The following is a 27,469-nucleotide window of genomic DNA, read 5'->3' on the forward strand; positions in this document are numbered from 1 at the left end:
CCAGCCCCTACTTACATCCCTCCTGAGATGGGGAGCTCACTCCATCTGGCATTGCTGATGGGAAGCTCTTCCTCTGTCCACACAGAGCTGTGACTCTCTGAGTTGGACACAGCCCTGCCCTCAGGACTCATACCTGGGACACCCTGTAGAGACTCAGGGTACTGCCCAGGCTGCCTTCCTTCTCCACCCAAGCAGCAGGTCTGCCACTCACCTGCCTCAGTGGCTTCCCCCTGAACATGTAATAAAAGCCACAGTCCCTACCCAAGCTTTCACAATTGGGCTCTGCAACCTTGAATCTGGTCTTTAACCCCAATCCTTTCCATGCCTTTCTCTTCCTTAGTTGAACCAAACTCATTCCCACCTCAGGGCCTTTGCACTTGCTGTGCCCTCTGCCTGGGACATTCTTCTCCATGTCTCCCCAGGCTGGCTCATGTCCTTCAAGTCTTGGCACAAAAGTCACCTCTTCACCGAAGGGTCACACATCAACTGACTCTCTGAGCTAAAGATCCCCCTGCCCTTGTCACTATCCCCATTTGTTTCATTTTCTTCATTGCCCTTTATTCCTCCTGGAAGAATTCTTCGATGCGCTTACTTGTTAACTGTCTTTCGCTAGAATACAAGCTCTATGCAGACAGGACTCCAACTGTTTTGTTCCCGTTGTTTTCCCAGGGGCCAGAATGATGCATAGAACACAGCAGACTTTTTGAATGGATGAATTAATGAATTATTCTCAAGTAGGGAAGATGTCACCAGAATCAAACAGAAGCTGACTCTTGACAGCCTGTGATTAAAAAAAAAAAGTAGAAACCCTACTCCAGGTGCATTTAAATAATTTTATTAAAAAAAAAAAAAACAACAAATCATCCCAACAGCACCCCACCCCCAACTCCCAAGTCATTGCAGCCCCTTGTGGGACAGACATATTTACACAGGGCCCAAACAGACCCCAAATGGCCTTTGTAGTGCAGCCCCTTGGCATGTAGTGCTTCCTGAGAGCCCTAAGAAACCCCATGTAGAAAAATACTTTACAAGGAATATGCTCTCATCTCAGCCAGAGAAAAATACAGCTTTTAGGGGGTGGAAGGGCCATGTCACAGGGGCTGTACCCAAAATGCATAGGCAGGCAGGACGCTCACTGAGGACGGGTGTCAGGAAACATCAATTCTGGAAAGAAAAATCCCCATGAGAAGCCAGAAGAAATATTGCATATGAGAAGGCCAGCCACAGCGAGGAGGTCCACCTGCCGGGCCTGGTTGCATACGTTGGGGGGAACGGCAGAGGCCTCAGCCCGAGGAGGGAAGGGAGCATTGGTCAGGGTGAGGATGCATCTTCCCTCTCCTGTAGTCCAACACAGTTTTCCCAAGCCAAGAAGCCCTGGGAGTATGTTCTGTCTAGCTCTGTTAAGTGACAGAGGCCGGAGAAGCTGAGCCACTTTCCTAAGGTCACAGAGTTGAGGCTGTGTCTCTTCCGTGGCCCCACCACCACCAAGTTGAGAGTTCTTGGCTTTTGTTTGGTGCCCCTGTGATGGGTGGGCAGTACCCTTTCACTTGGGGTCAGAGGTTTAAACAGGAATCCAAGATAGCAGAGGCACTAGGCAGTCCAGCCAGGGCATGACGGGCTCTCCAAGGAGGGTGCGGAAGAGCAAGGTGCAGGGAAGTGGGGCGGGGAGGGGAGGCAGACCCTCAGGGAGAGTGTGGGTTGGGTGCCCAGGGAGCCTCAATGGACAAGGAGGCTCATAGCTACTCAGAGAGTATCCGCCCTTGATTGTTCAGAGGGAGTGTTGGACTCAGAGGGGGTCACACATCAACTGAGCAGTGACCCAGTGGGGAAAGAACAGGTCTCTTGACTCCGCATCTTGCCCCTTGAGTGGAAAAGCGGTGTATTGGGGGCCTCCAGGGAATGCAGTGATTGAAGAGAATGCAGGTCCTGTTTTTCTGAAACCCCCTTAAGAGCTGAGCAGGGTCAAAGCAAAGCCCCCAGGCCTGGCTGCATCCTGCTTGCCCACCTCTATCCCAGAGTCCACACCCCAGATCACCAGGTGGAGACTCTGTGCCCGTCTCAAAATCAAAAGGGTCTCTGGTACATGGAAAATGGAGAGAAAGATTTTAAGAGATGCTAGTGCTTCTAGATTTCAAGTGGGAAGAAACTTCGTAGAATGACCACTCTGCATACTGTCACCATTGGGTATGAGAGAGAATGGCCCCTCTCTTCAGCTGATCTCTCTCTCGTTTGCTTCTCTCTCCGTCTGGGCTGCTTCTTTCTCCTCCACTGAGTTAGCCACTGGGGAGGAGCTGCATCATTTTAAATATCATATTTCCATGGCTTCCCTTCTTCACTGAATGGCAGGTGAATGGAGCCCCCTGGGTCTTTTGTCCCAAAATGACTCCCTCCTGATGGAGGGGCCTGTGCTGAGAGGGGTATATTGCAGATGGTGAGCGGCCACACATTCTACAAAAGGAGCAGGAGGGGCTGACAGCCAAAAGCCTGACACTGAGCTGCCCATTGGTTCCAGAAACATAGTTTTGAATCATAGTTGCTATGGACCAGAGACTCCACAATGAAACAATCACTGACTTTCATATCAAAGGGCTGGTGCTTCCTGGATTCCAGATGCCCCAGGTCAAAATATCCTAAATAGGGATGCTGGAAATCAGAGACTCTCAAAACCAACAAGCCCCAAATACCAGAATTCTGGAGAAGGGAAGGAGGTAGGTTCCGACCTCAGGCAGAATCCTTCTTGGTAGTTGGCTCTCTAGCTGAAGCGGCCCCCCAGCCTCACCCTAAATGCTCCCCATCAGGAAATGAACCCTCTGAGTCCGTGTGGATGCATCAGTCAGATGCCTCACACCTCAGTCAACAACTACACTGGGGTAACCAGCTCCCGCTTGCTCACCTCTTGTGACAGGGAGCTCACTCCTCCCTGGCAGCTTATTCTAGCTCCCTAGCTCTGCTGGGAGAAAGTGTTCCCTACACTGAGCTGAGCTTTCCCCACACCAGACACTCTTCTGAGGAGGCCCCGTTGGCACCTGGGGCCACCCCCAGACCCATCTCCTTCTGGCTGAGTAGCCTATCTATTGGGCTGGGCACCCCTGGGCATCTTGGAAACCCAATGTGAAGGAAGGCCTAGATGCCACTCCAATTGGGGACCTCACTGCCTGGCACCCCAGTCACCACAGAACCAGAGAACAGAAACAAAGTCCTGTCCACAGCTCAGAGCCTTCCAGATGGACAAGTGGACAAGTGGGTGGCCAATTCTCCAGCCCACTACAGGTCTGCGAGCCAGGATCTGCTTGGGTGTCCCCTTGGGTATCTGGACCACGCACCGACTTCAGAGCATCCGGGGGCTGCTGGGGCCGGGCACTCGTGGGGCCCTCCTACTCTGTGCCAGCGGGTTGCGACTGATGACCAACTCCAGGACATTGCCCGCCTCTGCCAGGAGCGGCACCGCCAGGCAGCAGTCGAAGTCCCGCGTGCGAACGTGGTTGACCTGCACGGTGCACAGCCAAGGGGACAGACTGGCATCAGCTCAGCCTGGGCTGAAGAGGTGGGAATTGTGGGAGTTTTTAAATGTGGGCCCCGCCCTAGCCCAGACGCAGGGTAAATCTAGAACACTCACACAGAGGAAGTCATTCTTCATTTAACTCTCTTTCAATCCTTTTGGTTGGGTTTTGTCAGAGAGAAAGTCCTAGGGAGATGCCAGTACATCCTTTGCACCCCTCTAATACTTCCTTCTCTCCCTTTTTAACATGAAGGAGCAGATACACACTTAGGCTCCTGCCTAGAATTTTGTGACATTGCCTTGTTTCTATTTTATTTGTATTTTACATTGGCCTTCTAGTTCAAGCAAGGGGTGCTGGGTTTTCATTCCTAATGGGCTAGAAAAATTTCCTTTTAAAATAAATTTAAGTTGAAAAAACTTCTTCAATTTAGAGAAAAATGTATATTCAGTAAATGTAGCACAAATATGGCAGAAATCACACTAAAGGAACATGGGAAAGGCAGCCTGAGGTGGCTGGGTCAGGATGCCCACAGCTTTCCATGTTCTCAGCCACATTTCCCAGCCTCCCTTGCAGTTGATAAGGTCACATGACTAGTTCTGACCAATAGGCCATGAAGGGGAGTGGCTGGTGAAGGCAGAAAAAAACTCATGTGTGATTTTCGTTTTGTTTCCTCTGCCATGGAGTCTGAGGTAATGACAAGAGGGTGAAGCCTCCATCAGCAAAGGCAGAGCAAAGCTCATGCTGGCCCACAGTGGACACATAGTGTAGGCTATAAATAATAATTCACATGTGTTAAGCCACTGAGAATCAGGAGTTGTTAGCTACTGCAACATAACTGAGCCTAACCCAACTAATACAACTAGTGATGTCATTACCTTTTCATAGATGCAAAAGCTGGGGCTCAGAGAGGGGAGGGGACCTGCTCAAGGCTACTCAGTCAGGGTAGAAATGGGGGCTCTTTCCCTACCCTAGTGCTAGAAAAGGCCACTCCTGCTGCAGCATTACCTGAAGGACCCTGTCGAAGGGCTGGAGGCCACCACGTTGGGCTGGCCCATCAGGGCGCACGGTGTGGACATAGACACCCTTCTCCAGAAGGCCGTCTGAGACACTGAAACCAAAGTCATTCCTCTTGGGGTCCTTGTGCAGGGTCACCTGGGAAGAGAAGGCGGTCCCTAGAATGCTGAGCTTTGTCCTCAGCCTCCCACAGTAGCCAGAATCCCTTGGTGTGGCATTCAGTGCCGCTGGGACCCAGCCCCAGCCCCCTTTGCCCAGTTGTACTCCCTGTGCTTTATTCCTGTGCCCATGTAGCACCCCTTCCTCTTTTGCACCTCAGCAGATCCCCCAGTTCATAGCATTGAACACAACAGAGGCCCTTAGGAAAAACGTTCTTTTCAATCCTCTTGCCTCTATCCATCAGAAGGTCTCAGTGAGGTACCCACATGTTTTCACCACCCCCTAACCCGTGCTCATCTCCCAGTTTACCAAAGAGCTAGCTTCAGGCTCAGAGGTTTCTGAGGACTGTTGAATGAGAGTTTCTTTTTCTCCTTTGTGTTTTTTATCTATATAGTATCTATAGATAGCAAAAATGTTGGCTTCTTATTTGAGGTAGTGAGATATATATATATACACACACACACACACACACACATACACACACACACACATATACATACGCACATAAGATATAAAAGCTTTCGTATTTTATACCACCCCAGACACAATAATTCAACTAGGGGAAAAAGTGAGTCAACTTAAATAAAAATATTAATTAATAATAGCTCTGTGTATCACAGGTGCGTGTGTGTGTGTGTATGTGAGATGGAAGTTTTGGGGACCAGTCCCAAATCCCTGCTTCATGATGGAGAATGAAGCCCGCAATGGGGCTGGCTCATCTGGAGCCCACGGCAAGTGGGATACTGGCACCAGGACACATGTCCAGGCCTTCTGTGCCCACCCCCAGCACTCACCTTGTGCATCTCCAAGGGTGTTGGTAGCAGCAGCTCCTGCATCTCTTCAGGGGAAGCTCGTACCTCCCGGCCCCTCCGCCAGGGCCGGGGGCCAGGCCTTCCCTCAAGGGCCACACTCTGCACAGTGCCCGTCATGATGGATGCCTGCGGGGACACGGCCTTTCACTCAGACACTTGCTCTGCGTAGTCAACATCTTTGGACACCTACTATGTGCCCACCTTCAAGGTCACAATGGTGAGCAGAACAGATGCAGTGCTGCCCTCCTGGAACGCTCAGGATTGATCAAGTCACACTAGCAATCAGAATAATCATCAGTGGCACTGAATTAGCACCTACTCTGTGCTGGGCTTCGTTCTAACCACTTCATACATAGAACATGTTTTATTCTCTACGCTATTACGAGGCAGGCAAATACCATTATTTTTTTCCATTTTACAGATGCAGAAACTTAGGCTTCAAGAGATTAAGATTCGAACTCAGAGTCTGGCTCCAAAGCCGAGGGTCTTAACCACTCTGCTTACTCGCAAAAACAAGATAAAATTACACACGGCAGTAAACGTCACAGAGGCCAGGTACGGGGAAGGTGAGGGGCTAGGACAGATCTGGTCCAGTGTGGGAGGTCAGGGAAGATTCCTGAGCTGAGATCTAGAAGATGAGCAAGAAGTGGGGTGGGAAGAGAGTCCCTGGCAGGCAGAGGGAATGGCGTGCACAAAGCCCCTGTGATGAGGAATCTGGAAGAAGGCTGGAGGGGATGCATGGAATGAGGCTCGGAGGCGAGGGCTCAATCCTGCACACCGTGGACTACAGTGAGAAACGTTAACTTTATCCCGAGAGCAATGGGGATACTCCGAACAATTTATGGGAGGGATAGGGGACAGGATCAGATTTGTGGATTTAGAAGCATCTTACAGCTGCTGGGTGGAGACTGGACTACAGAGGTGGGCATGGAAGCTGGGAGGGAGACCTGCCGGGGACCATGTAGTTGTCTACGCAAAAGATTGCTATGGTCTGGACAGGGATGATGACAGTGGGGAAGAACAGAAGGAGCAGAGTCAGAACGTGTGTCAGAGGTAAACCGGGGGCGTGCCAAGGAAAGGGCAGGCGGAGTCATAATAAAGGCTGTGCTCTAAGATGACAGCAGTGAGTTTGCGGCCCTGAGGGAAAATTTATTCATGCTCAGACTGGGAAATCCATAGATGAGGGTAGGGGGCTGCTGGGGTTGGTAGGATGAAAGGATGTACCTCTTAACATGTGACATTATACAATTTCCTAGGCACAGAGCTATCTCCTCAGCCTAGTAACTTCCCTCCTCCTGCCTATCACAGTATCTGAGTTTCCACTACTAATGCAAGGTTCTACCTGAGGTTGAGGCTGGGTGTTTTGGTCTTTTCGAGATCTCCTAAGGGAAGGCAGATTATGATAACAATTGTTTTAGGGCCAAACTGTTGGGTTGGGGTGGAGAGAAGGAGAGAAAAACAGGAGAGGACATTGAACGAGGAGGCAAGAGGCACCTTTCTCAACTCTCACAACTGGTCCTCACCTGCCTGGGGAGCCAGGGTCCTTAGTCACGCCTGCTCAGAGTCTTGGAATAAGAGATTTGCTAAAAAATGAAATCGGGGTATCACAGGCTCTTTGACCCTAGAATTGTAGGACTCTCGGACTTCCTGTTGAGATGCAGACTGAGCTGATATAGAAAGCTCTCATCTCCCTCCAAATTTGATGGTAGATTAGTTTTTTAAAAAATAAACACGAAGCAAGAAAGGAAAATTTGGAGGAGCAGGAAGAGAACCATTTGTCCTATGAAACCAGATACGCACATTAGGAGCTGGGATACCTGTTCAAGAAAAAGCAGAGAGCTGGAAGGATGCCATCCGCTACTGAGTGAGGACTAGAGACATCTGCCTGCCTGCACCGGGGTTCAGAAGGGAGCCACCAGGACTGGAGTGGGCTGGAGAAACCATTCGTGACAAACCGGAAACCTTCGCATGACCTTTGTATGAACGTGGGCCAGAATCTGTCTTCCAAACAGTGTCATAGAAACACCAAGCTGAGGAATTCATGTGCAAACCTGCTCTGAAACTGATGAAGTTCAAAAGCCCCAACAAAGACCTGTGAGGCACGACCTCCGAGATGCTTCAACAACACAAAGCACGTGTGGGATGCCTCCAGGAGCAACCGCTGCTGAAAGGAAGCACGACGATGAAATACAAAGTCCCCCGGCCACAGACGCAACAGACATACGAATTTGCACCCAAGGGACTAGAAAAAAAAGACATCCAAAGAAACTTTCAAATAAATCTGCTTAAAATGTGCAGAAAAATAAGAAAACGAAAAGCAGACTGTGAAGAGTTGAAAAATGATGAGAAATTATAGAAATAAAAGATGTAGAAGTTGAAATATACTCTTTAGGAAATTGGTTAAATGGTACACTAAAGTCAGCCAAGGAAAGAACTGGTGATTTGGAAGACAGATTAAAGAAAGCAACCAGAACATGGTACAGAGAAAATGTGAAAGACAAGCAGAAATTTAGATGATTGCCCTCGGACTGTGCAGGAGCTGCAGAAACGACTCAGCTGCATCCTGCCTAGGGCATCCCAGCGGCCTTTTGCATCGTGGGCCATGTTGACCTCACACAAAGCTGCAGTCACCTCTTGGCTACTCTGGCTCCTCATCTCCTGTGTTGTAACTGATGTCGACATCCACGCGGCTCCACAGGGCATGCCCACAACCGTATCCACACATGGCACATACACACACGGACACGAAAACTGCCCCTAGGCATTCGAATGTGCACATCGGACACACATGTTCTGAAAAGACGTTCAGCATTTGCACATGCATGAGCGTGCTTACATGCATACATACATTCATGTTCCCATGCACACACAATGATGTCAGCCATGTTTACATGTGCACACACTTCGATGTGCCGGCCATGGTGCTCTTAGTCACACCTGCATACGTGTCCATGCACAGTTTGCACATATGTGAAGACACCTTTACACATAGGATGCTAGGTGATTGCACATACACATGTGACACGGGAGCACAATCCCATCAACATGCTTGCCTCCTAAGGGCACACAAATCAGTGTGGCCTGATGTGGGTACCCTCATGCAGGCCCTCAGGGCAGGCGGCCATACCTCCAGTTCCCTCAGCAGCTCTGACTGACCACATGACTCCAGGTCTTCGAGGGCTTCCCCGAACACACTCCAGAAGCCCTCCTCTCGGGTAGGGCCGGGGGCCAGGCTGTAACGTAGGAACCACAGAGCGTCAACTCCTGGCAGGTGGGTGGGCAGGCAGGCAGGCTGGGACCTGAGGAGTCTTCTAAATGGCCATCAGCGTTGGACTTGAGGGGCCAGAGGGTGGGCAGGCGGGCAGGCGGGCATCCTCGGTGGCAGTGCTGGGGCCCCGGGGCAGTGGTAGGTGACACAGAATGGGGGAAAGACGCAGCTAGGGGCGACCGAGACTGCCGGTGGCCAGTTAGAACAGGGGCAGATGAGACGGGGTGGAGAGCGGTGACACAGGACGCCTGGGAAGAGAGACAGACGGACAGACAGACAGACAGAGAGGAGATCCATGGTGTAGTCCAAGAGGAGGCCCCCTGGCCCTACCCAGACACATGGCCTTGTACGACAGTGACAGGGACAGAGCTAGAGCCAGCCACGACACAGATGGATGGAGAAGATAAGTGTTTGCGCTGGGGGAGGTGTTGAGACCACTCCATGACTTCCACATGGGTCGTGTGAGCCCCTTATCAGCTCTAAAATAGAGTCTCATTAGAAAGGTAACAAGTCACATTTTTATGCTCCGGAGTTCACAAACTCATCTGCCAGCTTCAAAGTCCTGGCCATTTATAAAGTACGCTATGGTTTGCAAAGTACTTTCTCTCTTACAAAGGTATGCAGCCTTTCCTCTATTAGGGACCCTCTGTATGAGTGTGGGGCCGGAATCTGCCTTTCAAATAGTGTGATAGAATCACTGAGCTGAGGATTCATTTTAAAGATGAGAAGACTGAGGCTGAAGGACATTCCCTCCATTCAAACCAATTCTACAAACATCATGAACCAGAAGAGTCTTGTCTGGGCACAGGGTTATGCAGGTGAATAAGGCATGGCCTCTCTTCTCCAGGATCTGAGGATTAATTTACGAAGTGTGTATAAGCACCTAATGGATGCCAGGCACCAAGCTAGGGGTGCCATGCAGAAGAGACAACAGCCAGGTAACTAACTGCTTAGGTATAAGGTGGTCAGTGTCACTACGAGCCTCATCCAAGCAACTAGGGGTACCAGAAGAGGGAGGGGGGCATTCCAGAGGCCGGGAAATTTGAGCTGGGTTTTGAAGGATAAATAGGTGTTGGCCAGGAGAGAAGAGGGGAAGGTGTTCTGGGCAGAGGGAACTGCCTGACCAAAAACAGACATGGGAAGGGGGTGGCTTAAGGCCAAATGGGGAATGGCATTCCCCCATGGGGCCAGCTCTCTGCAGGAGCTTCCTCCTCCAGGGGGTAAGGCTGAGTCCTTCAAAGACAAAACTACAAAACCACCACATCCAAGGCCCCACGCTGCTTCCCCACCTCCACACCTCTGCCCCTGCAGTGCCCCCCACTCAGCATGCCCTTTCTCCCTTCTCAGCCCAACTGAGATAATCTGCTTGATGCTTCCTCTCTTCTCCTAGGGAGTGCCCCTCCTTGAAGGCCAGACGAGACTCTTCCATCGCCCCCACCACTGTGGCACAGGAATCGGCCACCCTCATCCATCCCAGCCAAGAAACTACCACTGTCTCTTTCCTCATGGTGCTCCCACCACAGACCTAGTTGTTGGCTCCCAATCCTCCTCCTCCTCCTCTTCGGGGAAGCTCTCATCGGCAGGCGCTGGGGTATAGCTCGTCCTCCGGGGCTCAGTGGGTGGGGGGCTGCTTCTCAGTCTGCTGGGCCGCCACTCCTGGGGGGTCATGCCCCGGGCTGTAGCCTGTGGAGTGTAGGAACCTGGCGGGTGGAGAGAGGGGGTGTCTGCATCTTCTCTGAGCCCTTAGCTTACCTTCCTTCCTGCTCCATTCCCTAGCAGTACTGGGTGACCCTGGATAGGTCTTTGCCCTCACTGGGCCTGCATGACTACCCAGAGTGCCCTGAGGGCCCCTGCCACCCAGGTTCCTACCCCAGAAATGCCCAGATCTGATCGTCTGGCAGAAGAGTTAATGCCCAGGGCTCCAGGACCCTGTCTTAGCTCCACTGGGCTCAGCTTAGTTGACTCCTGCCCAAGAGGGAAGTCCAATATTTCGACCATCTCTCGCTTCCTGTCTTTGAGAGTTCTGAAGGTCCTGCCACAGGAGATGAGCTGAGAGGTGTTGATCAAGTGCTCGAGTTGGGGAAGCTGAGACCCACAGTGAGGACCAGGGCTGGGAACCACCCAAGGCCACCTACAGGCCTCACTCACTAGTTCCCTGAGCTGAGCCTTGGGGAGTCTCTGTGGCTCTGGATCACAGAGGCCAGAAGGCCACAGGCACGTATTTAAATGAGTCCCCTAAGCCCTGAGGCCACCCACGGATCTCAGCATGCATGAGCAGGGGAACCTTTGTCCTAGGAGGGCACCTTGGAGGAGTCCACCCCAAGCTGGGTCTTGTAGGATGGAGTGGGAGGGGGCTTTCTGCCTTCTCATCTTTAATTGGATGCAGCGAACACTGATTGAGCACCTGCTGTGTGCTGGACATCAGGCTGGGAACGAGAAAGACGGAAGAAGACCAGCGTGGTCTCTAACCTCAAGGTGGGGTGCTGTGGTGCTGTGAACTCTAATCAAAAGATGTATGAAGGCCTGCGGTCCATGCTTTGAGGAGTGAGGGGCCCTGTGGGGCCCAACTGGGTCTGCCTTTAAGAAAAGTGTCCCTAAAGGATGGAACTAGAAGAGGAGGATTAAGGAAAATTAGGCAGACAAAACATTCCCTGCAAAGACAAGGCAGTTGGGGAGACCCAGAGAGAGCATGTTGCTTATCCAAGGGCTCTGGGGTGTTACCTGGGCCCCCAAAGCCACCCTCTGTGGCCGAGCTGTCCCAGGACTCCACAGCGCTGTCCACACTGGGCACAGCAGGTGAGAACCGGGCTGCCATCAGGCCTCCTTTGAGCGCCTCTGGTGGGTCCTCATCCGCATCACTGGCCTCGCTGAAGCTGCCTGACTTGCGGGGTGGTGGGGGGCCTAGGAGGAAAAGTAGGTGTCACTACCACTGGCCTATGACCTCGAAGACACAGAAGACACAGAGATGCTCAGCCAGCTTCAGTTTTCCACTTGAGTCTGGTTTGGGAATTCAGAAGCTCTATGACTCCCATGCCTGCTGCTGGGCAGTTTAATACGTAGGAGGTGCCATGCCAACAGGCAAACCTGTTTCACAGATGGGAGCACTGAGGCTCGGGGAGGCTGAACAGCATGCCCAGGGTCACATGGTGAACAACAGTGGAGCCCACACTAGGAGAAAGATCCTAAAGCTCAGGTTCCTTCCACTGCACATGGTGGCCTTCCTACCAATGCATGGGGACAAAGACGGGGGAAACCAAGGAACATACAAGGTACAGCAGCTTTAAGAAGCAAGAAGTGATGAAGAGCAGGATTTAGACCCAGACTGCCCCATACCAGCTGTGTGACCTTGGGCCAATCACTCCCCTCTCCGAGTGATGTCTCTTTAGCTTTCCCAGGTATCCTCCCATAGGGGATAGCGAGGGTTCCGTGAGGTTGGGCACACAAAGCCTGGCATAGAGGCACAGAGGGGCCTCTTGTCCTAAATGGGCTGGATGACCCCAGGGTGGAAGGTGAGGCTCACGGTCTAGCTGCTTCTTGATCTTCAGTGTGACGGTCTCACCAGCCACCTGCAGGAGATGGATGGCCTCACTCAGGGGCCGGCCCTTGAGGCTAACGCTGTTGATGGCCAGGATACGGTCCCCAATATGGATAGCGCCAGTCCTGGGGAGGAGGCACAGGGCAGATGATGAAAGTTAGATACTTAGGGCTTCAGAGTGGGGTTCTGCCCTCGGGGAACCAAGAACCCCAAGGCACAAGCCTGGCTGACCTCAGTTAGACCCAGCTGCCAAAAAATGCAAGTGTGATATTGACTTGCATTAATGAAGATGTCAAGTCTAGAATCTGGGAGTGGATTAGTCTACCTGTAAAGTTAGGTTTTGGAACCAGTGTCAAGAATGAGTTTGGAGTATTGTTTGAATTCTACAAACTAGCTGCCAAATACTAGCTATGTGATCTTGGGCCAGGTTTTTAACTTCTCTGAGTCTCAGTTTCTTTATCTGTAAAGTAGGGGTAATAATATTTATTTTATCAAATTATTACTGAATATTGGGTGGGTAGAATGAATTCCCATTTCCATCTAGCAGAAATACATGGGTAGACTGTCTCTCTCCCTAGGCCTCAGTTTCCCCACCTAGAGAAGGAGCATAATCCCTGGACCCCAGTGGTTTTCTACCTAGATACCACTGGAATGACCCGAGGAGCTTTTTTCGAAACGCAGATGCCTGGCCTCCATCTCTGAGCAATTAAATAGCATGGGAGTAGGGTTAGGGAAGGTGATTCTGAGGGGCGGCCAGGGCTGGGGATGCGGAGAGAAGTCGCAGCAGCTGCTGAGAATGCACCTGACTCAGGTGGGGGAGAAAGAGGGAGAGGGGGTCTTGAACCCCAAATGCAGATGTTGCCCCAAGTGGGAACTCGCAGAAGGTCAAGCCCCATCTGCCCTCAGGTCTAGCATTACCCAGCAAGCTCCCCCAGGGCCCAAAGGAGTGAGTGAATCAGAGAATGGCAGGTGCAGGGAGGGGGTCAGAGCTGGGCTGTCCAGGATGATGGCCACTGGGCTCCTGAAATGTGCTGGCCCGCAATGAGATGTGCTGAAAGTGTAAAATACACACCAGATTCTGAAGACATAGTATACAAAATAGAATATAAAATGTTTTGTCAATAATTTTTATATTAATTACACGTTGGAATATATATATATTTGAGATTCATGTTACTTGTTTCTTTTTATTTTTTCTAATGAGGCTACTAGAAAGTTTATGAATCACACAGACTAGCTGCCAAATACTAGCTACGTGACCTTGAGCCATAAATTTGTGGCTCACGTTATATTGCAGTTGGACAGCCGAGCTAGATCAGCCCGGCAAAGGCGGGGGCGAATTGTTTGTTGAGTCCTTGGTGCCCAGAACAGGCTGGCACACAGTAGGTACTCAGTAAATTCAGAAGTTGAAGACATTTGAGGTCAGAACTCTCCACCCTGGCCTCTGCAGTCTGCCGGGTGTCCAGCAGGGGGCGCTCCAGGAGTGGTGACACCGGCAGGGAGCTGTCCTGCTCCGTTTCAGCCACAGAATCCCTCCCATCCTCCTGCTGCACCTCACCACCTGTGGCTCCTCCTCGGGGGACCCATCCTGCCCCTTCAGCTTGGTCTGGCTCCTCGTTCACAGCCAGCTTCTCAGTGCAGGAATTTTACTGCACAGCTGACAGGAGAATGCTCCGTCTCACCCACACTGGAGTGGCCTCCCTATAAATCCTGTGGGGTTCCTTCTACCTCTGGACCTCAGATTCACCTGCTCCCCCAACCAACCAAAGATCCTGGGACACCCCACTTCTCAAAGCTCCCCCAGCTGCCACAGTTTGGGGAATACTTTCCAGGGGAGAGGGCAGGCCCCCAGGGCACCAGGAAAAGCCCCAGGCTATGCTGGGACCCTGGTACCGGGACTGGCCCTCGTACTCTGGAGGCACCGCGGGGGCTTCAGAAAGGGTCTCAGTGCTGATTTTCCAGAAAGGTAGATTCTCCAGGTGGGGAGGGAGCAGAGGGTTTAGCACACATTTATCCAGCACTGATTTGGACTCAGGATGTCGGCTGAGGCTGGCCAACCTCTACAGAACTAAGGCTCAGGGAGGGAAGGCACAGGCCCAGAGCATTGATGTCGGAACAAAGGTCAGAATCCAGTTTGGCTGATCCCAAAGGGCAGCTCCTGCCCCAGGAGGGTTCCCAGCCCTCCCTGTGTGTCCCCACAGAGCCCCAGCTCACCTCTCTGCCAGACCACGCTTGGTGAGCCCAGAGATGATGATGGGGTCAAAAGGCTCTTCTGTGCCCGAGATGGTGATGCCCAGGGGGCCCCCGTAGCGTTTCAACTCCACCGTATAGCTGATGGCACCTGTGGTTTCCTGCTCATCTGCAAGAGTGATGCCCATTTGCGGCAGGGTCCAGTGGGGCATGGCCCAGGAACTGGGCACCCCCAGCCCCCTAAAACCTTGGTACACTTTTTCACTCACTGATACTCATCCGTTCACTCACACATCCACTAGTGCCATGGCTTCAGATGGTGCGACCGGGGTACCCCGAGGCCATCTTTTGCCTCTAGAAATGTTTTCTTCCACCCAAAGATCATTTAGGAAAAAAACAAACAAGCCATGAAACCAACGTTTTAAAATATAGATTACACACACCACACAAAACGACAGCAATAATGATGGTAACAATGATAATCATGATAAGAAGAAACCAGATTTCCAGCTTTTCTTAAATAAAAGAAAAAGAAATCTGCCCACAAGTGACTCTCTTTCCTCGGGCGGCAGGCAGTCGCTCTTCTGAATAAGAGATTTGCCCTCCAGTGGCCACAGTCCTCACTCCTCCCTTTTGTCTCTCACTCTGTATCATGTTTCCTACCTTTTGTCTAGTTCACTCACTTATGTCACCTGTCTGGTCTCAGATGTGTCCCAGTTGGCAGCATTTGCTTACTCGCTCACACACCCACCCATGCAGTGGTGCATCCCGTCCTTCATTCGCACCCCATCCACTCATCTGCTCACAGATGCTCCCTGTGTCTCCCCTGCTAGGCGGTGCCTCAAACCCCCTACCAACCTCATGAGGGTCCTGGAGGGCCCTAGACCCCAGGGACAGTGAGAAGTCTGTGATGCTGCCCCTCCCCAGTCTGTCCATTTAAGGAGTCTCCATGAGCTAGCCCTCAGGTGGCACCCACCACCATCCCTCCTTGACCAGACGGAGCCCAGAATTTCAAGCTGGGAATTCACTAGTCTAGAGGGTGGACCTCAAGAGGTGGTGGGGGCCATACCGGAGTTGTCTTCGTCCTTCCGGATCTTCAGCTTTACCAGGTCCTCACACTGCCGCAGGATCTGCATGGCGTCTTCCATAGCACAGTTGTCCAGGCGGATATTGTCGATGGCCAGCAGCTTGTCGCCTGGTTCGAGGGTGCCGGTCCTGCATGAGCAGGGGTGGTGGGCAGGAAGGAGCCTGGCACATACTGGTGCCGTACCCACCCCCATCACCTACTTCGCCAGCCCCGGGCCCAGGGGCACCCCTACCTGTGTGCCACACTTCCTTTCTTGATGTCAGAGATGGTCAGGGGCTCCCCTCGCTTCCTGTTGGCCGCTGGAAGAAGAGAGGCCATGACTCTGACCTTTGATGATCTCAGCCTTGGTGGGGGGAAGGATTGGGACATGGACACGAAGCCACACGCCCTGCTCCCACTGGTGTGTGGTTGGGTGGCTGTGAACAAATTAGCTTGCCTCTTTGTGCCTCGGTTTCCCCTCTGCAAAATGAGTATAACGCCACAGACCTCATAGAGCTGTCCTGAGATATAACTAGGTAAAGTAGGCACAAAATCTATCATGACTCCTGGCACATAGTAGGTGCTCGATCCACTTCAGTCCTTTTTTCCTCTTGCTCAGCCCATCCGCCAGCAAACTGAGCTCCTTGAGGGGCAATGTCTGGCTGGTGTCTGTGTCCCCAGCACCTGGCACAGGGTCAGGACCCAGACATGGGTGACTCTTCCACAACAGAGTTCTTCCTTCCCTGGCTTCAGGGAGTGCTGGCTGCTGACAGCTCACAACTGGATCCCGCTTTGGAAACTGCCTTTGGCCGAGTGAGCAGCCTTATCCAAGGTAGCATCCCTCCTGGGTGCAGCCTACATCTAATGACTGATCCATGCAAGGTGGTGCAAAGGCCCGGCTCCCAGCCTCAGCTCAGGACAACTTCCGGCGCTTCCCAGCTGACAGCACTCCATGGGATTGGCTGAGCCTCTATTGCAACTGCATGGCGGCCCAACTTCTCCCTGTGCCCAGTCCTGCATCCCTCATTGCTCACAGGTGTTGATCCCAAGCACCCTCCTGTCTGAGAAACTTTTCCTGGGGAATATGACCTAAGACAATTTATGTTACACGAGTGGCTAAATTTTCTTGCATAAAGAATCCATTTGGGCTAATGGGTTTTCCCATTAGTGACCAGGCTGTAAGAGCTCCTTCTAGCCTGTATGGCATCTTTGCAGACGAGACAAAGGTGCCCCTTCCAATCAGTCTTTTGAGAAGTCGTAAGGAAATTGTGAGCCCGCCTTGAATGGGCATCCTCGTGACATGTAGATGCCGCGTAACTGAACCTGGTGGTCCTGCCCAGAGGCTACTGGACTGGAAGCAGCCTCTCCTCTCCTAGCTTGCTTAAAGTCCCACCTCCATCGACTGCAGAGTCTGGGGCAGGAAGAAGCTGCAGCAGCAGCTGCCCGTCTGAACAGCTGCCCCTCCATCGAGCCCCACATGGGGGCCGAGGATCACTCCACGCAGGATGGCAATACTAGTCGTCTATTCTGAGAGGCAGGTCTTGGGGAATGGTGTCCCAGTATCCCTTGCCTGACCTGGGGTCAGCCCACCAATCTGTGTGCTGCCATGGCCAGAGAGGACACCTGCCAGGAGGCCACCTCAGCAGGGCAGTGGGTGCATTGATGCTGTGACCAGATGAGTGGGGTCTTCACCCCCACTATCCCAACTTCTTTTTCCTCAGGCCCCCAAGGACAGAGCTGTGTTGAGCCAGACCCTAGTTCCTCAGCCTCATTCTCTCTCATCAATTCATCCTACACTCATTCATTCATTCATTCATTCGTGCATCAAACATTCCTGAGTCCCTACTATGTGCCAGGAAGGGAAATAGCAGTGAACAAGACAGTCAAAGACCCCTGCCCTCTAAGAGCTACCAGTCTAGTGCGGGGGAGGTCACAGATAATCAACAAATTTTTTTTCCCCCTCTTTAATCCCCCCGCCCCCACTTCCAGCCCTGATCTATGGATGTTGCCGTTTTCCGCTCAAAAACTGGATCTCTGAAGGTGGGGTGTCTCCTCCCACACTTGGGGCATGTACCTGGGGCCAGGTGAGCTCAGGGGCCTGACAACCCTGGTGCACTCGGGGGAAGAGGTGGGGGGGCCTGGCGCACCCGGGGCATGGTCCCTGGCTCCACCTGGGGCGTGAACCCAGGGCCTTTTGTGTGTAAAGCAGACGTGCTAATCGCTACACAATGGAGCCACCCCCTAATCAACAAAATTTAAAAGTCGTTTGTTAGATAATAAAGTGTGCTATGGAGAAAAATAAAGAAAGGTAATAACCACGTGGAGGGCAGTGCGATTTTAATCAGGTGTGGGGAAGGCTTTGCCAAGGTAGCATTTGAGCAAAGACTCGAAGGGGGTGGGGAAGAGGGCAGAGGAAATAGCCAGGGCAAGAGCCCTTGGCCAGAAGGAACAGAGGTGTTCAAGGAACAGCCAGGTGGTCAGCAGTGGCTAGAGAAGTGTGACTGAGGAAGATGGCGGGAGGCGAAGTCAGCGGTCACAGAACCCAGACCACAAAGGGCGTCGTCGGCCCTGAGGACTTCGGCTGCTCACTCAAGGTTAGATGGGAGCCGTGGGGTCCACCTTTCTTTTTTCATTCTCCAGTCCCTCACTTACATTCCTTTGACAAACAAGAATGGGGACACAGACACTAGCCAGTGTATCTCATAAGTGAGATACACTTATGAAGCACTTGCTGCGTCTCAGGCCTCTTCTGGGCTCTGGGCACACAGAGGTAGACAGAAAACCAAACCAGGCCCACCTGTTTGGTGCCTTTAAGCCACTTCACCCTAGCAGGAGACCCCAAAGGCTCCCCATTGTGCAGAAGAGGAAACCAAGGCTTTGAGAAGCTCTAGTCTTGCCTAAGGACACCACTGGTAGTTGTACGGTGGACAGAACCCAAGTTGGCCGGTCGTCCCACTGGGAGCCTTTCCCCTGGCCAGGCAGTGTGCTCTTTCGCCCAGCAGGTGAGCCCACTCCGATGGTATGGCAGGAACAGTATGGCAGAGAGGGGACTCACAGCTGATGGTGATGCCCAGCTCCACACCACGCCTCTTAGGCAGCTTCACATGGAAGGTGCCGCTGCTCGGGATGACAGACTCTGGGTACAAACAGATGTGGATCCATGTGAGACCCGGCCTCATACGGCCCCATTCTGGTCTGGCTGGGAGGGACTCCGAAAAGTCACTGTCCCAACCCTCTCCTGCTTCTTCCTCTTGACAGATGAGGAAACCAAGGCATGGTGAGCTGACAGATTGTACCAAAACCACCAACCCACCCGGTCAGAGCAGAGTTGGGACTGGAACCCGGACCTCACGACTGCCAGCCAGGGGTTCCCTATGGCCAAACCCAACCCAATTCAAATCTAGTGACGATTTCCTGAGCACCTATTGTATGTCGGGCCTTAGCTGGGTGTTTTCATGTGATTTACCGCACCTAACCCAAGCAACATCCCCTGTAGTGGAAGGATTTTTATTTCCTATTATAAAGCTGGAGAAACGGAGGGAAGAAGGAAGTGTCCTGTCCAAGGTCACAGAGTCTCTCAATCCCAGGACCAGAATTCTAAACCTAGTTGTTGTTTGGAGGTCTTGGCCTAAACACTGCAGAGGAGCATGGAGTATTTTCAGCCCCAGTCTGCCCTCCCTAGGTCCTTGTTCCAGTGTAAAATCCCTCATGCCTCACGTTGGCCCGTGGACTCCACCCCGCACCCTGCCAGTGCCTTCCCTCCCACTGTCAGTGCTAAGTCCATGTGCCTTTGCACCAGGCAAGACCAGGATAAAGAGAGGAGGGAGCACAGGGTCCCAAGGCGTGAGGAAATGAAGGGCATTCACTCACCTGCCACATCAAACTCGACCTCCAGCACGACCTTGTGGGCCAGTGCTGCGTCCCGCAGCAGCTGGTTGGCTTCCTCCATTGTCCCATCCTCAGTGGCAATGCCGTTGATGGACAGGACACGATCCCCCACCTGCAGCAGCCCGCACCTGAACCCCGGGCAGCCCAGCAGAGAGAAGCAGTTCCATCACCATCATGGCTCCATTGGGAGACAGGAACACTGTGCCAGGGCAGGCCTGGGGTGTGACTTTCAGCTCTGCCCTGCACCAGCCAGAGATCCTCAGGCAAATTACCACGTGACTCTGGCTAAGGGAATGACCTCGACGGGCCTCATTTTGTCCGTTCAATGCGGATGATGCCGTGCCTTACGTGACGTATGTATAGAGGACTATGACTTTAGACAGATAGGGGTTCAAGTCCTAGGTCACTCCTGAGCTGTGTGACCCTGGGCAAGTGAATCAACTTTTTGCATCTCGGTTTCCTCATCTATAAATGGGGTTGGTGATGGAGTTGATGTGATGGTTAAGTGAGATACACTTGTGAAGCCAGGCTTGGTGTGTGACTCAGTTTCCCTGGCTGTCCATGCACCCCTGAATCGAGGAGTGGCAGGCCCAGTGGGGAGGGGGCAGTAGGCTCACCTCTCTGCCGGGCTGTCGGGCTCGATGAAGCGCACAAGAGGTGGGGAGGACAAGGTCTCGGTGGCGAAGATGCCGCCCTGGAGCTGGAGGCCAAAGCCGCTGAGGGGGTCACCGCAGAGCACGACCTCTGTGGTCTCTGTGTGCACGATCTGCCCGCCTGGCCCCACCGTGCTGGAGGCCAGTGACACTGCGGGGCGGGTGGGCAAGGCACTCAGGGGGCGCAACACAGCCAGGCCTTCCTGCTGGAGCCAACCCACCCCTGGGCCCGAGGACCTGGAGTCAGAGGGTCAAGTGAGTGAGAGTTCTGACTTATCCTGGAGCCAGCTGAGTCACGGCCCATTCGGAGCCTCAGTTTCCTCATCTGTACAAGAGTCATGATTCTTACTTAGCAGGGCTATGGCAAGGATTAAGGAAGACAGCTCTTGGGATTGTCATGTTGGAAAACAGAAGTTCTGAGGGTCGGTGAAATTATGTCATATGCTATGTTAGGTTAGCTATGTTATAATGCTGTCATATACTATAGTATATATTATGTTATTTTTGGTAACAGTTTTATTGAGATACAGTTCACCTCCGTAATATTCACCGATTTAAAGCATACAGTTCAATAGTTTTAGCATATTCACCAAGTTGTACAGTCATCACCATAATCAAGTTTAGAACATTTTCATCACCTCCCAAAGAAACCCTGTTCCCTTTAGATGTAGTCCCAAATCTTCCCATCTCTCCTCACCCCAAGCAACCACTAATCTATTTCTTTCTCTATAGATTTGACTATTCTGGACATTTCATATAAATAGAATCATATAATAGGTGCTCTTTTGTGTCTGGCTACTTTTGCTTAGCATAATGTTTTCAAGGTTCAGCTATATTGTAGCAAACATCAACATTTCATTCCTTTTTAAGGCTGAATAATATCCCATTGTATGAATATACCACGCTTGTTTATCCATTCATCTGTTAATGGACATCTCGACTGTTTCCAACTTTTGGCTAAAATAAATATACTGCTATGAATATTCATGTAAAAGTTTTTAGGTGGACATGACACGCTTTCATATCTCTTGGGCAAAGACCTAGATGTAGAATTGTTTGGTTATATAACTTTTTGTATAACTATTTGATATATTATGTTACTTAATATATAATATTTTATATTCTGTATATAAAATGCATTTGTATTATTAATGTACATATTGGAAAAGGATTAAGAACTACAAGTTGGAAGTTACAAAATTGTCATGGGGATGTAAATTATAGCCTAGGGAATGTGGTTAATAATATTGTAATAACTACATATGGTGTCAGAGGGGTGCAAGACTTATCTGGGGGGTCACTTCACTTTGTAAGTTATATAAATGTCTAACCACTATGCTTTACATCTCAAACTGACATAATATTGAATGCTAACTGTAATTGAAAAATAAAAAAAATTTAATATGGATATTTATTAATAAGATTTACTTTTATATTTTATTCTATAACTAATGCTATACTATTATGTCTTTGTACCCTATTTTGTTATATTTCATATTACACATTACAATATGTGTACTATATTATGTTGTTGGGTATATTGTGTTATTATATTTATATATTTTTTTCACTATTATAAACCTAATGATAACAATGATGCATGGTATATAAGTGTTCAAAATATCATTATCTAATTAACTATTATAATCAATAAGAACAATGATACTTTATTAGTCACTCATTTTAGGAAGGGGACAGGTAAGGGGTCCCAAAGGCCTCTAGCTTCTGCATGCCCCTGCCAATGAACAGCATTTCCAAATCTCTTCACCTACACAACCCCAGCTTTGATGGTTGATAAAGGTGATTGGTAAAGGCGTATTTTATTTCTCAGCTGACTCTGATATCTGTTTCCCTTTTCACCTTTGTTGCCTGGAAGCTCACAACCATATTTAGCTCCTTTCAGGTACCAGGTAACTTGTATTCCTCTTTTCCCTCACTTGGTTCAATTCCAAATGGTCCAGTTTGACCCACTATCCTTCCTGGAGGCCTTTCCAATTCCAATTCACATGGCAGGAGGCTGGGCACACTTTTTACATCAACAAAGAAAAGACTCTTCCCAGGAAAGATTTCAAAATTCTGGGCATTCTTGTGACTTTTGCTACTTCCACATGACTCCTGCATTATCATCCCTACTATTTGTCTTTACATTTATCCACTCTTTAGAGTATTTAAATACCTTCGATTCAAAAGGGAAATATATATATAGTGGTCATAAATAAAGAAAAAAGTCTATAATTAAAAGGTAAGTAGAAATATATATATAGTAAAAGTGAAAATTATTACATTCTAGATAGCTAGTCTCAGGCATGTGTGTCTTCGTCTTAGAGGAAATTTAAAAAATGTCAGAGAAGTGATATACAGTTAAACCACACATTTAAATGGATCAGGACTGAATGAAAAAAAAAAAAATGAAATGGAGTTACTGTGAGACCTTCCTGCAAATCTGAAAAGGTATCCCGTCCTCAAGACACTCTGCCACCACCTGCTGGGAACTTTTCATGACAAAAATACAAGACTAAAATGAACAAAGTAACTGGCACTCCTCTGGTGTGTCCTCATGCAGTGTACCATGTGCCCAATGATCCACGATAGCCTGGTGTGCCACTCATGTTTTTAACGACCCCATACACACATCTAGAGCTTTGTCCCCAACTATCCCTCTTCAGCAAATCTCTCTCTCAGGCACACAGGCAACCCAGAAGGGAGGGAAGAGACCATGGCTTACGTGAGCTTTTGTGCTCCCTTCTTCGCTGCCTCCTCCGCCCCATTGTGGTCCGGGGGCTCATGGGCTGGGATCCACGGGGAAGGGTGCTGGGGTTGGTGCAGGAAAAGGTGTGGTTCATAATCGGCGAGGAAAATGGAGTCGAGGATAAGGCTGGGGAGATGAGAGCACAGCCCCGTGAACCCTAGCAGGGCCCTCCACAGTGGGTGCCGGGAAGCCACCCAACCACAGGGAGACGTGGGGACGCCTTCTCCCATTCCCCTCAACCACCTGCTCTGTGACCTCAGGCAAGCCAAACCCTCTGGGCTTCAGGACTGCAGGGTTTTCACAGACCTGGTGAAACCCGGCTGCGGAGGACAGAGGCCCATCTCATCACTAATGTGCCAGGTGATGCTGGGGAGGTCCCCTAATTTCTCTGAGTCTTGGTTTTCTCCCCATGATACATGCACAAGCCACAGTGGGGTGGGCACATTACATCGGCTCTGGTCCTGGCCAGCAGGTGTGGCCCAGGTGGGTGTCCTGCAGTGGCCCGGCCGGGGGCTATGGCAGGAGGGCATGCAAGGGTCCCAGCGATGAGGTTGCTCGCTCCTCTGCACCTTCACTGTGGCCAGCAGAAGAAGAGAGAGGTGCAGGCATCAGGGAGTGAGGGAGCGAACTCACCACACCCCCTGGAGGCTGAGCTCCCATCTGCAGATGAAGTGAGGACAGCAGGACCAGAAGATCCTGAGTTTCCCTTGAGCCAAGTGAGGCAGTCAGGATTCTACTCATGTGTCCTGGGCATGCACGACGTGTAGGGCACTGTTCTCTGGGCTCAGCCACGCAGCAGAGACAGGGGAGGAAACGCAGACCCGGCCAAGGCCCATGGTGGGAGGTGGTAGAGCAGAGTTTGAACCAGGCTAGTGGGTTCTAGAGCCTGAGAACTGACCCATCAGCTTTGAGGAGTGCAGTTGGCAGACAGCATCAGGCTGTAGCACCTTTGGGATCTGCTTCAGGGGCTGCGCCCTGGGCAGCCTCGGCCAGGGGCTGAGCCCTCAGGGTGTGTGGTCATTTCTACTCCATGCTGGGCTCTCAGGGTCAACTTGTGTGTCAGCAAGGCTCTTGCTGGGTTGGCCAAGGCTTGCTCAGACCTGCATCCTCCTCCTTCGACCTTCTGCATATCTCCCCAGTAAATTCTTTGCACTTCTACTCCATCTAAGCACATGCTTCCCAGGGAGCCCCAGAGATCCTGGCCTCCCTCACCTGACCATCCAAACTGGCTGCCATGTAACACTTCCTTCCAGACTGACCCAGGCCCTGTACTGACTCCTCCTTCTGCTGTGGGACTTTGAGGGATCCGGCATGGTACAATGCATTCTTGGATGGAGGAGTGAGGACCCAACTGTCTCAGTCTACTGATTCTGCTTTCCTGTGCGGCACCTCCACCCTCGCCTAGGGGCTTGGCCAACTCTAGAGCCAGCTGCCAGGGCACTGGGACAAGTCATTTAGCCCCTCTGTGCCTCACTGTCATTACCTGTATAATGGGATGGTAGCCACTTTCTAGGATAATGGAGAGAATCAGAATGAGTTAATATATAAGATGTCTCCTGAGACCTTTTAAGGGGACCCACCTGCCTCTGAGGACTTCAGGAGATGCCGACTTTGAGACGCAGGCAGGATCTCCAGTCGCACTTTTTCTGATACGCTGGCCAGGAGCTTGGTGGCCTCAAGCAATGAGCAGTGTTCCGTGCTGGTGCCATCAATGGACAGGATGTGGTCTCCAGTATGCAGAGCTCCACTCCTGACCAAGTAGGAGAGTGAACAGGGGGAGGCTGGTCTGGTCGGACAGAGTTCTGGCAGCCTCTCTCCCTGCCCATCTGCCCTTCGCTGTGGCAGAGCTCATCATGTCTCTCACCTGTCCACCACGCTGGCCGGTTTGATGCGCTCGATGGTAATGACTGGCTTGTTCCGGTGGGAGCCGGTGGTGAGTGAGATCCCCAGAGCAGACCCTGGTGTCTTGGCTATTTCCACTATCAAGGGCCCTGAAGCACTGGCCACGGTATCTGGCACGTGGAAGGAAAGAAGAGTTTGAAATGCAAATATTGAGAGCACTTTATTCCTAGCCTCATTCTGCTATCTTGATGTAATTCTCACTGCCAGGGAGGGATCACTGAACCCATTATACAGACTAGAAAACTGAGGTGTGCGGAGGTAAAGGCTTTGTCCAAGTCCACACAGCCACTGTGCAGCAGAGGAAAGGCAGGGATTCATGTCTGAGGGGCTCTGACTATCGGACTTTGCTGCACAATAGTAGTGTGTTCACATTTACTAAGAGCCTGCTATATGCTGGCACTGAATTGCTATGGCCACTACAACCCTTCCCCATCTCAGAAAATGGAACCCCCACTGACCAAGCCAAGTGGCTCAAAAACAAAACCTAGCTCCTTCCGCTCTATGCCCCACCACCATGCTCAAACAACAGCAAATCAAGCCAACTTGACTTCCATCACAGTTCCCGAATCAGATCCCTTCTATGCTCCTCCTCTGATACCAGCTGGCCCAGCCAATAGCCTTTCTTTCACTCAATGGCTGCAAATTAAAGGGCGCCCACCCTAGCCTTTCCTATCTCTGTCCTTGATTTTTTTTTTTTTCACAGCACTTACTGCCATCTGACACCCTCCATATTTGATTTATTCCGTTTACTGCTGCTAATTGACTTTTTTCTGTTTACTGTTGTCTCTCCCCACCAGCTCCATGAGAACAGGGATCTCATCTGTACTATCCTCAGCCGGATCCCCAGTGCATCAAACAATGGCTGGTGCATAGTGTTTATTGCCCAGACAGGCTCAGAGAGGCTAAGTTACTGGTCCAAAGTCACACAGCCTTTCTAGTGGATGTGTGCCCACTATTCCCTCCCTCTACCCCTGGGCCTCTTTCTACCCAATCCTAGCCCTCAGGCTCCCAGCTCACCTGGAATGGCCACATCATACTCCACTTGGAAGAGTGCCTCGTGGCTGCACTGCCGCAGAGTGGCCAGGGCAATGGCGTGGCTGGCACCATGCAACGGGATCCCATCAACGCTGAGCAGCCTATCACCCACCTTCAAGGAGCCCTCCCTGCAGGGAAGGGCCTGGTCAGCCAGCCTGGCCCGGCGCGAGCACTGGGCACAGATAGCGCTGGGAAAGGCAGGGGCACAGAAGACAGAGGAGGAGCGGGGAGTGGATGAAGGAGAAAGGGACAGAACAGATGAGTGAAGGAAAGCATGAATAAGTGAAGCAATGAATGACTATGAGTGTACAGCTGGGCACATGAAGCAGGCATGTAAAGGTGGGAGTCGGGTCGGCCCCGATGTCTCCTGCCTCACTTGGTGCTTATGAAATTCACAGTCCCAGCTCAACTCTAGAATATTTGAGCTGGAGATGGCTCTCGAGGTCACCACTTCCCTCCAGCCCCAGGGACAGAAGAAAACACCGTCGCTCGGAGAGGACAGCAGCCCTGCCTGGGCCACACAGCATCCGCGGTGGGGCAGTCTGGATGCTTCACGCTGCCCGTCACAGAAAGTCCTTCTCCCTGTCCCCACCCTAGTTTCTTAGCAGTGATTCTGGCCTGGTGACAAATGTGCCTGGGAACCAATTCATCAGGGACCTCAGGGTAGGGCCCGAGCTTGGGTTCACCTCAGTTTGGGTCAAATCCTCACCCTGGAATGCCTGACCTAACAGGTGGCCAAAGCTATTCTGGGAGGTTCTATGAATAGCTTGTCCCAGGGCCCTATCCCAGGACGGATTTAGATTTCTGACAAGGCTGTTTCAGACTTCTCTTAAAATGGTCAGGAATCTCCCATGAGGGGTGGGGAGGGGGGGTGGTCAGAGCTGGGAACTGGACATGTTGCTCCCCCTCATTCTCTCCTCCTGGCACATCTGGGCTGGCCCAGGCAGGACCGGAGTGGGCAGTGCAGTTGGGACAGGGAAGGCTAAATTACAGAAGGCCATAGCTACACCAGCTCTTAGAGGCTGCAGTACTGGACCCATTCCACAGAAGGGGAGGGCAAAGGCTAGGCTTGCTCTCCCCCCGCCCCTCTATAGGATGTTGGAATGAAAGAACTTGGGGTCTTTCTCTTTGGGCTTTAGTTCTGGCTCCACCAATAACTCCCTGAGTGACTGTGGGCGAATGGTGTTCCCTCACTGGACCTCTCAATTTGCTCATCTGGAGAATGGACGTGATGGCCCCACTCTGCCTTCTTCACAAGGAGTTGGGGCGCTTCGGCGCTGTGCGAGCCTGTCATGTTTCGTCTGGCTCAGGCTCACCTGTCGGCAGGGCCCCCAGGCCGCACGTAGGTCAGGACAAGTGGGCGGCACTTATGGCCATCTTCATGGGCACCTCCTGGACAGAGTTCAACAAGAGGCAGAAAATCATCTACCCACTCTTTCCCTGATGCCCAGAGGCCCTGACCCAACACCTAAGCAGGCTCCCTTAATCAAATCTATTTGAGGACTTGGTCCTTGCTAGTCACAGGCCCTCGTACGAGATACCAACTATAAATTCACCCCTCCCTACCCAGCGCTGGGGCAAAAAGTTGGGAAAATGACCAAAGTCCACTCCCTGTTAAGTGGTTCGCTCCTTTTCCTCGATCTCATCCTATATCTCTTTTTGCCCTGGTTGTTAGCTCCAAACTGTGTTCTCAACTTC

General features: G+C 51.4%; 1 protein-coding gene across 4 annotated transcripts in view; it reads right to left on the reverse strand.

The window, feature by feature from the left end:
• Positions 1-870: 870 nt before the first annotated feature.
• The window catches only part of GRIP2 (glutamate receptor interacting protein 2), a 41,522-nt gene continuing 14,923 nt past the window's right edge, over positions 871-27,469 (reverse strand). Inside the window, exons 6-24 of one of the 4 annotated variants that reach the window (XM_039837361.1) lie at positions 27,088-27,163; positions 25,754-25,959; positions 24,699-24,846; positions 24,415-24,584; positions 23,283-23,408; positions 22,811-22,960; positions 20,050-20,236; positions 19,415-19,560; positions 18,600-18,680; positions 15,798-15,864; positions 15,548-15,693; positions 14,503-14,647; positions 12,274-12,413; positions 11,475-11,654; positions 10,279-10,453; positions 8,613-8,718; positions 5,468-5,611; positions 4,506-4,652; positions 871-3,487 (exon numbers count right to left, since the gene is read on the reverse strand). In XM_039837361.1, the coding sequence (XP_039693295.1) occupies positions 3,329-3,487; positions 4,506-4,652; positions 5,468-5,611; positions 8,613-8,718; positions 10,279-10,453; positions 11,475-11,654; positions 12,274-12,413; positions 14,503-14,647; positions 15,548-15,693; positions 15,798-15,864; positions 18,600-18,680; positions 19,415-19,560; positions 20,050-20,236; positions 22,811-22,960; positions 23,283-23,408; positions 24,415-24,584; positions 24,699-24,846; positions 25,754-25,959; positions 27,088-27,163 (2,699 nt within the window). In that variant the 3' untranslated portion in view covers positions 871-3,328. The remainder of the gene's footprint in view (positions 3,488-4,505; positions 4,653-5,467; positions 5,612-8,612; positions 8,719-10,278; positions 10,454-11,474; positions 11,655-12,273; positions 12,414-14,502; positions 14,648-15,547; positions 15,694-15,797; positions 15,865-18,599; positions 18,681-19,414; positions 19,561-20,049; positions 20,237-22,810; positions 22,961-23,282; positions 23,409-24,414; positions 24,585-24,698; positions 24,847-25,753; positions 25,960-27,087; positions 27,164-27,469) is intronic. The other 3 variants (XM_039837362.1, XM_039837364.1, XM_039837363.1) reach the window with 3 other exon arrangements.

This window comes from Pteropus medius, unplaced genomic scaffold, assembly GCF_902729225.1.
Source record: "Pteropus medius unplaced genomic scaffold, Ma_sr-lr_union100, whole genome shotgun sequence".
Lineage (NCBI taxonomy): Eukaryota > Metazoa > Chordata > Mammalia > Chiroptera > Pteropodidae > Pteropus > Pteropus medius.